This window comes from Priapulus caudatus, unplaced genomic scaffold (assembly GCF_000485595.1).
Source record: "Priapulus caudatus unplaced genomic scaffold, Priapulus_caudatus-5.0.1 Scaffold109, whole genome shotgun sequence".
NCBI lineage: Eukaryota > Metazoa > Priapulida > Priapulimorpha > Priapulimorphida > Priapulidae > Priapulus > Priapulus caudatus.
In genome coordinates this window covers 187925-197480 of record NW_014577170.1, presented here as the reverse complement: position 1 = coordinate 197480, position 9556 = coordinate 187925, and the positions used below count along the sequence as shown (strand labels likewise).

The 9556-nt window shown below is 48.2% G+C and overlaps 1 protein-coding gene across 1 annotated transcript in view; it reads left to right on the top strand.

Annotated features, from left to right (window-relative positions):
- The window catches only part of LOC106805306 (gamma-aminobutyric acid type B receptor subunit 1-like), a 34112-nt gene that overhangs the window by 9026 nt on the left and 15530 nt on the right, over window positions 1-9556 (top strand). Inside the window, exons 6-10 of the mRNA XM_014806847.1 lie at window positions 2316-2437; window positions 2885-2948; window positions 3469-3506; window positions 3992-4020; window positions 4990-5128. Coding sequence (XP_014662333.1) covers window positions 2316-2437; window positions 2885-2948; window positions 3469-3506; window positions 3992-4020; window positions 4990-5128 — 392 coding nt within the window. The remainder of the gene's footprint in view (window positions 1-2315; window positions 2438-2884; window positions 2949-3468; window positions 3507-3991; window positions 4021-4989; window positions 5129-9556) is intronic.

Sequence of the window (9556 nt, the reverse complement as noted above, 5' to 3'; positions counted from 1 at the left end):
GATTTACATTGCATGATTAGCTAGAACTAGGCTGGCAGAGAGAACATTACGTGAGTGGTTATACTTTTTGCGCTACCTGCTCTCGGGCATGAGTGCATATTAAAGATGGTTAAAGAGCTTTTCCGTTCTGTCACGCGAGCGCTGGGATACTAAACAATTAACACGCCTAAAACGTTCACCATCATTGTCGCCGACAGTCGGTTGCCAGTGTGTTTAGAGACGCGGATGTTTGGCGTGCGGCTCTAAGATGAATGGGAAAGAGGGAGAGAGAGGAGAGATGGACGAGCGGTGAGGCAGAGTAAGAGGAGACGAGAGGGGGATAAGAGTGAGAGAGTAGAGGTGGGGGAGGGAGATGAGAGAGGGGGAGATAGAGGTGGAGAGCGAGAAGAGGAGAATGGAGAGAGATGAAGAGGGGAGGGAGAGAGAGAGGAGGAGAAGAAAGTGTAGAGAGAGAGAGAGGAGAGGGAGATGAGAGAGAGGGAGGCGATGTAGAGAGGAATTGGAGTAGAAGATGTGAGAGGCAGAGTGAGAGAGCAGGAGCGATGAGAGTTGAGAGAGGAGAGGATGCGGGTGGAGGCGAGGCGAGATAGATGGGAGGGCGAGTGTAACCGAGAGAGTGCATAAGAGAGGGATGAGATGAGGAGGAAAGAGAAGAGTGGGAAGGGGAAGAGATGAGGGGAGAGAGAGAGAGAAAGAGAGAGAGAGAGAGAGAGAGGGAGAGAGAGAGAGAGGGAGAATGGAGGAGGGGGTTTATCCGTACACGAAACACGCCGAGAGTTATTTTCCCGTCGCGTGTCACAACGTTTCGCGGTCATTCTTCTTGAGAAGTGATAAAGAGATTTTGCCGCTCTCTCTCTCCTCTCTCTCTCTCTCTTTTTCTTCTCTTTTCTCTTCTCTCTCTCTTCTCTCTCCTCTCTCTCTTCTTCGCTCTCTCTCTTTCTCTCTCTACCTCTCCTCTCTCTCTCTATCTCTCTCTCTTCTCTCTCTCTTCTCTCTCGTCTCTCTCTTCTCGCTCTTCTCTGCTCTCTCCTCTCTCTCTCTCCTCTATTCTTTCGCTTTCTCGCTCTCTCGCCTCTCTAGCTCTTCTCGCTCTCTCGCTCTCTCGTCTCTCGCTCTCTCGCTCTCTCGCTCTTCTCGCTCTCTCGTCTCTCGCTCTTCGCTCTCTCGTCTCTCTCGCTCTTCGCTCTCTCGCTCCTTCTTTATCTCTCTCTTTCTCTCTCTCTCCTCCCCTTCTCCTCCGGCTTCCTTTCTCCCTCCCCCCCCCCCCTCCTTCCTCCCCTCCTTCTCCTGCCCTGTTTTCTTTTTCCTTTTCTCTTTCCCCCTTTCTCATTGCTTCCCCTTCCGCCTTCCCCCTCCTCTCTCTCTCTTCTCCCCCCCTTCGTTCTCTCCCTCCCTCTCCGCACCCCCTTTCTTCTTCCTCCTCTTTCCTCCTCCACTCTTTTTTCTTCCCCTCCTTTCTTCTCTCTCCCCCTCCTCCTCCTCCCCCCTTCTTCCTCCTCTCCTCTGCCTTCCCTGGCGCTCGCTGCTCCGCCTCTTATCGCGTGGCCCCATTCTTCCCTCTTCTTTCCTTCCTCTCCTCCCTCCACCTTCCCTCCTCTCCTCTCTCCGTCTCCCCTCTCCTTTCCTCTGCCTCCGCCTCCTCCTCTTCCCGCTCTCTCCTCCTTTCCTCCTTCCCTCCTCTCACCCTTCTCCTCTACTCTACCGCCCCCCCCGTCCTTCTCCTCTCTCCCCTCTCCTCCTTCGCCTCTTCTCTCTTCCCGCTTCCTCCTTCCTCCCCTTCTCTTTCTCTTTCTCTTTATTTATATATCTTTCTATCTATTCGACTCGCTCTTTTTCTCTTTCTCTCTTCTCTCGTCTCTTTCTCTTCTCTCTCTCTCTTCTCTTCTCTCTATCTCTCTCTCTTCTTCTTTCTTTCTCTTTCTCTTCTATCTCCTTCTCTATCTAGCTATCTATATATCCATCTATCTGACTCTCTCTTTCTCGCTTTCTCTTTTTCTCTCTATCTCTCTATTCTCTCTCTCGTCTCTCTCTCTCTCTCTCTCTCTCTCCTCTCTTCGTATCTCTCTTCTCCTCTCTATCTAGATGTCTGATAATATCTTTTACTCTGAGACTCTCTCTTTCTCTCTTTCTCTCTTTCTCTCTTTCTCTCTTTCTCTCTTTCTCTCTTTCTCTCTTTCTCTCTATCTCTCTCTCTCTCTCTCTCTCTCTATCTCTATCTCTCTCTTGCGTGTTTAGGCTCGCGTGAGTAAGTAAGCATCGCAGCGCGTGCACACACGCCGCGTGTTTTAACCGCACCGCACATGATGCTATTGTAGATAAGACTGAGAAGAGGCTGCAGAAGCGCAACGACAGTCTGAAGAACTTCACTTACCAGCGACGCGACATCATGCGCGAGATCTACGCGGCCATGAACAGCACCAGCTTCATCGGCGTGTCGGTACGCGGCGACGATGACGACTACGATGACGATGATGACGACGATGACGATGACGACTACGATGCCAATTACGCCGTTAGCGATGATGACGATGACAACGACGACGATAACAATGACGACAATGAAGACGATGACGATGCCGATGATGATGACGACAATGATGACGATGACAATGCTGATGACGATGATGACAACGATGACGTCGTTGACGATGGTGATAGTGACGTGGATATAGCGATTAGTTGGATCGCATTAGATAGTTATGGATATTGGTGGATTGTTTGATGGTAGGTGGTGTGGCCGCATTGTAATTCATCGAGAGATGTTATAAAGTAGCCCATATAGCTAGACAGGATACTAATGATGATCAATAGATGGCTAAGAACTGCTAGCTTCCTAGCTAGCTGGTTCAGCGCCGCTCTTGTAATAGGTTGCTCGTGTTTACAGGGAAACGTCACCTTCTCACAAGCTGGTGACCGTATTGCCCTGACACAGTTGGAACAGATGATCAGTAAGTGAAGAATATATAACCAAGATTACTTAAAGAACTATATATATATATATCTTATATTATATATAATATTATATATATCTTATATATATGTGGTGTGTGTGTGTGTGTGTGTGTGTGTGTGTGTGTGGTGTGTGTGTGTGGTGGTGGTGTGTGTGTGTGTGTGCGTTGTTTGTGTTTGTGTGTGTGTTGTGTGTGTCGTGTGGTGTGTGTGTTGCTGTGTGTGTGTGCGCCGCGCCGCGCGCGCGTTGTGTGGTGTGTGTGGTGTGTGTGTTGCTGTGTGTGTGTGTGCTCGTAGTGTGTGTGTATGTAGTGTGTGTGTGTGTGTGTGTTTGTGTGTGTGTGTGTGCGGCGTGTGTGTGTGCGTGTGTGTGTGTGTGTGTGATGCGTGGCGTGCGTGCGTGGCGCTGGCGCGCGGCGTGTGTATGTGTTATCCATAGATATAGTCTTGATATATAGTCTAGGTATTATTATCTCTTGATGATATACTCCATCTTGAATTTTTTTCCGAATTTTTTAGATGGAACGTATGTTGGAACAATCGCAATTCATGAGCATGTGAGGGCGGCACTTCGATTACACTAACAACGAGGTGACGTGGATAGGTGAGTAGGGTCAAATTCACTCGCATTTCTCTTCCTCTCACAATCGTTCTCAAGTTCCTCGCTCTCGTATCTCTCTCAGTCTGGCACGCTCGCAGGCCTGGCTCTCTCTCTCTCCCGTCTCTCCTCTATCTGCTCTCACGTCTCGTTCTCCCCTCTCCCCGTCATCGGCGGCGCTTTCTCCCGCTTTCGTTCTCCGCTTTCTCTGCGCTTTCTCCCTCTCTCTGCTCTCTCTCTCTCTCTCTCTGCTCTCTCTGCTCTCTAATTGCTCTCTACCTCTCACGCTCCTCTCTCTCTCTTCTGCCATCAGGTGGATCCGGCGCCGCGCGACCGCACCCTGTGGAGAAGCACATCCGCACTGATAGACAAGGTGCTGGTTCCAGGGCATGTGCGACGGTCTCCGGCTGTAGGCATGCGTGTTCGCAGAAGTCGTTTGCATGATCATTCAACATCTACTTCAGGAAGCGAAGGTAGGTGCGCGTGCGCATGCGCAGAGACACGTACCGTATATGATCGCGTAATAACCGCGGGCGCTATACAGCCGCACCTCAATTTGAATCGGGTAACCAAGTATTGCGCCTAGTATATTTCCCGCTCGCGTATGGCACACTTATAATCCGCAGAGCAAATACAGGGTTAAAATCTGAGGCCAAATTTGCGGTTATTACGCGAATATATACGTAGTTTTAACCCCACTCACTTATGATGTACTTTCGAAGCATTTGTGTCAGGCCAGCGTGCAGAGACACGTAGTTTTAACCCCACTCACTTATGATGTACTTTCGAAGCATTTTGGTCAGGCCAGCGTGCAGAGACACGTAGTTTTCACGCCACTCACTAACGATATTCTTTCGCTAAAATTTGGTGAGGCTATAGCGAGTGGAGGAGATCTAGAGAAAGAACGCGGATTCTGTTCACTCACTCATGTAGTGTTTTAATTCGGCGAACAATCGTGTGCATTATATTGAACATCAACTCCAAGAGGTGAAGGCACATAGAGACGTGTAGTTTCTGGTATGCCTTCAGACATATGTTGGTCTGGCCACAGCGAGTAGAATACACCTAGGTGGCATATATATTCAGTCTACGCACTAATAGTATTTTCGGTGAACTGAATAATATTGAACATAGATTTCACCAGTACTTCCACCATCCTTACCTATTTGCCATTATCTATTTAATATTGCATATTTTCTATTACCTAATTATCATTACCTATTTACTGTCTCCTAATTGCTATTACCTAATCACCATTACTTATTTACTGCTGCCTACTTACCATACATGTTTACTATTGCCTATATATACTATTGACAAATCACTATTACCTATTTACCATTACACATTTACTATTGGCTATTTACTAATACCTATTTACTATTCTATATTTACTATTACCTATTCACTATCACTTATTTGCTATTGCCTATATTTTACAGGTACATCCGTATGTCTGCGCCGAACCTGAACAACATCAGCATGGTTGGCATCTGCATCTGTCTGTTCAGCATTGTACTGCTCGGTCTGGACAACAGACTGCTCTACCAGCATCAGAATGGCTTCACCTTCGTCTGCAAGGTGATGAGAGGGCAAGCTAGAGAGCATCACTGACCACTCACTACTATAGTGCTGTCAGACTAACCATGGTCTGACCGAGTTAACGAGGAGTGAATCCTACACGAGTATAGTTTCAGTTCACTTTTGATGGTATTTTCAGTCTATTGTTTGTCTATATAGCAAATGAAGTGAAGTGCTACCAGTGAGAGTGTGTTAAATGAACTCACTGGACTCGGTGTGTATTTAGAAAGCTAGACGTGTGGTTGCTGCTGCCAAGCAACCCAGCGTCTCACGTCACGCATATCTATATATATATCTATATATATATCAAGAGTACATAATAGAGTACATATTATGTACTCTTGATATATAATATATATATATATATATATATATCCTCTAGGTTAACGGCATTAACTGCACGGCTGAACAGATGCTACAGGCCGTAGAGGGACACTTCACCACCGAGGCCCTCATGATAAACAGCAACATGTCGCAGAAGGGCATCGCCGGAATCGTACGTACACGTCCGGCCGCGCATGCGCAGTCGTAGCTAGCCACCTCGGGGGTGTACGAAATCGGGAGACTCCCTGGAGCATTCGCCTTCCCCCCCCCTCTCTCTCTCTCTCTCTCTCTCTCTCTCTCTCTCTTCCTCGTAATCTCTCTCTCTCCTTTCTCCTCTCTTTCCTTTTCTTATAATCGCCCTGTCTCTCCATTTCTCCCTCATGCTCTATTTCTCTTTTCCTTGCTGTTTCCGTCTTTCCATCCTTTGCTCTTTCCTTCTTTTTCTCTGCTTCGCGCTCTCTTTGCGTTTTTTCTCTTCCTTTCTCTCCTCCCCTCTATCTTTCCTCCTATTCCCACACCACTCTTCCTGCAGTGGTCTATTGTCGCGATACAACTTAACACAACAGCACAACTACGAACACCCGCCATTTCTTAATCAAACTTATCAAGTAAGGGAATCGTTATGCCAGCAAACACAGAAAAATGTCGTCACAAATTCTACAGCGCAACGCCATCGCAATGTCTGATCGTAATATCACGAGTCATTACTCAACTACTAACCATTAATTAATATCGTAAAGTTTCATTAATTGCTGCTGCTAACGCCGTTGACGCTCTCTAATGCGGCATCGTGTTGTGATTTGCTCCCGCTAGACGGCGCAGGAGTTCGTACAGGAGATGGAGCACAGCCTCGGTAAACTGGACACGGTCTCCGGCGGTCAGGAGTCACCGCTCGCCTACGACGCAATCTGGGCGCTTGCACTCGCACTGGGTAAGAAAGGCTAGGCTACTTGCACCTGGTAGGAAATTCTACACTTGGTAGGAAAGTTTAGGCTACTCTCACTTGGTAGGTAGCTCTACTCTGGGTAGGAAAATCTAAGCTACTCTCACTTGGTAAGGAATTCTACACTTAGTAAGAAAATCCATATGCTACTCTTACTTGGTAAGGAACTCTACACTTGGTATAGAGAGAGTAACTCTCAGCTCTTCACACTTATTAGGGAATTCTGCACTAAAGCAGAAAAGCAAGTAAGAAAAATGTAGCAAAGCTGTAAGAAAAGCAACCGTCGAACAATGAGTAACAAAAAATCCACACTAAGTAAGAAACTGAGCAGCAGACAGAAGCTTAGAACATTACGCGTAGAAGATTACATTAGATTACATTGCATTAGCTTTGAACTTAGCAGGCAGAGAACATTACGTTGAGTGATTAACTTTGCGCTACCTGCTCTCGGGCATGAGTGCATCATAAGATGAGTTAAAGAGCTTTCCGTCTGCACGCGAGCGCGGGAACTAACAATAACACGCTAAAACGTTCCCATCAATTGATCGCCGACAGCGGTTGCCAGTGTTTAGAGGACGGATGTTTGCGTGCGTCTAAAGATGAATGGAAAGAGGGAGAGAGAGGGAGAGATGGAGAGCGGGAGGGAGAGTAAGAGAGAGAGAGAGGGGAGATAGAGAATGAGAGAAAGAGAGGGGAGGGAGAGAGAGAGGGGGAGATAGAGGGAGAGCGAGGGGGGGGGAGGGCGAGAGAGAGAGGGAGAGAAAGTGAGAGAGAGAGAGGAGAGGGAGAGAGAGAGAGGGAGAGCGAGAGAGAGGAATGGAGAGAAAGAGTGAGAGGGGAGTGAGAGAGAGGGAGAGAGAGTGAGAGAGAGAGGAGGGGAGAGAGGGAGAGAGAGGGAGAGAGAGGGAGGGCGAGAGAGAGAGGATAAGAGAAGGAGAGAGAGGAGGGAAAGAGAGAGGGGAGGGAGAGAGAGAGAGGTAAGGGAAGAGAAAAAGGAAAGGAGAGGAAAGAGAGAGAGAGAGAGAGAGAAGAGAGGCGGAAGAGAGAGAGAAGAGATGAGAGAGAGAGAGAGAGAGGGAGAATGGAGAGAAGGGGGTTTATGCCGTACACCGAACAACGCGAGAGTTATTTCCCGGTCGCGTGTCAACAACGTTATCGCCGTCATTCTCTTGAAGGAATAGAGAATTGGCTCGCGATCTCGCTCTCTCTCCTCGTCTCTCATCTCTCGCTCTCGTCTCTGCTTCTCTCTCTCTCGCCGGCCTCTCTTTCTCGTCTCTCTCATCTCTTCTCTCTCTCTCTCTTATCTCCTCTCTCTCTCTCTCTTCTCTCTCTTCGCGCTCTGTCGCTCTCCTACGGCGCTTTTTCTCTCTTCATATCTCTGCGCTTTCTCGCTGCTCTCGCTTCTCGCTCTCAGGCTCCTCGCTCTCCGTGCTCTCCTCGCTCTCGTTCGCTCTCGGGGCTCGCTCTCTCGCTCCTCTCGTCTCTTATCTACTCTCCTTCTTCCCCTCCTCCCTCCTCCCGATCTCCGACCGTCTCCTCCATCCTCTCCTCTCTGTTCCCTTTCTCTCTCTCTCCGTGTTTCTCTCTCCCTTCTCTTCTCTTTCCTCCGCCCCTCTCTGGCCGTCTTCCTCTCGCGGACTCTCTCGTCTTCCTCTCGTCTTTCTTCCTTCGTCTCTTTACCGCGATTCCGCTCTCCTCTCCGACGCGCACTCCTCGTCAGAGTCTCTCTTTGATCTCTCGTCTCTATTTAATATATCCTTTCTATATCTAATTATTCGAAACTCGCTGCTTTTCTCTTCTCTGGTCTCTCTGTCTCTCTTTCTTCTCATCTCTCTCTCTCTGTCTCCCTGGTCTCATCTCTCTTTCTTTTCTCTTTCTCTTGCTCCTCCTGATTCTTCTACTCGTATCTGCTATTAATGATATCCATCTATCTGACTCGTCTCTTCCTCTCCGCTTCCCCCCCCCCCCCCTCTTCCACTCTCTTTCTCGCTTCCTCTTTTTCTCTCTATCTCCTCTAATCTCTCTCTCTCTCTCTCGTCTCTCCGACTCTCTCTCTTCTCTCATCTCACTCTCTCCTTCCCGTCTTCTCCTCCTCTTCTCCCCGTCTCCCGTCCCTCCACTCTCTCTCTCTCTCTCTCTCGTCTCCCCTATTCTCTCTTCCCTCTCTATTAACTATCCTATATATCTAATTTATTTGACTCTTCTCTCTCTCTTTCTCTGCTTTCGCTTTCTCGTCACAGGATAGTCTTTCTCCGTGTTCTTTCTCGTCTTTCTCAAGAAGGCCTTCTCGGGAAGCTCTACTTTCTCGTCCGTTTCTCATCTTTCTGTTCTCTTTCTCCCTCTTCTCTCTTTCTCTCTTTCTTCCCTCGTCTTTTCTCTCTCTTTCTCTCTTTTTCCTCTCTCTTTCTCTCCCTCGCTCTCTCTCTTTCTCTCCCTTTCTCTCTTTCTCTCATTATCTCTCGTCGTTTCTCTCTTCGCTCTTCGTATTAATCTCTCCGTTTCTCTCTACATCGTCTGCTCTCTCGTCGTCTCGTTCTCATTCAGTCTCCGTTCGTCTCATCCTCTCGTCTATGCTCTCTATCTCTCCTCTGCTCTGCTCCTCCACTCAATCCTCTCTCTCTTCTTCTCTTCCTCTCCCGCTCTCTCAGTCTCTCTCCTCTGACTTCTCTCCTCTCTCTGCTGCTCTATATTTTCTCTAAGAATCTCTCTCTCTCCTGCTGCTCTGGCATTGTCGTCTCGCTCTCTCTCTCTCTCTCATTCGGGGGAAGCGGTACGAGTCTCGTCTCTCCCTCTCTCATCTATCTCTCTATCTCTCTCTCTATCTCTCTATCTCTCTCTCTCTCTCTCTCTCTCTCTCTCCGGATCTCTCTCTCTCCTCCGCCTGCTCGTCCTCTTCTCCCTCCTCTTCTCGTCCTCTCCTCATCCTCTGACTCCGTCTCTTCATCGCTGCGTCGCGGGTCCTGCTCTGTCTCTCGTCTTCTCAATCGTCGTAATCTCTGCTATCCTCCTCTCGTCTCTTCACTCTCTCTCTTCGTCTGTCTCGTCGCTCAGTCCCTTTCTAGATATCATATATAATATATATATATATATATATATATATATATCTTTTGCGTGTTTAGGCTCGCGTGAGTAAGTAAGCATCGCACAGGCGGTGCACACAC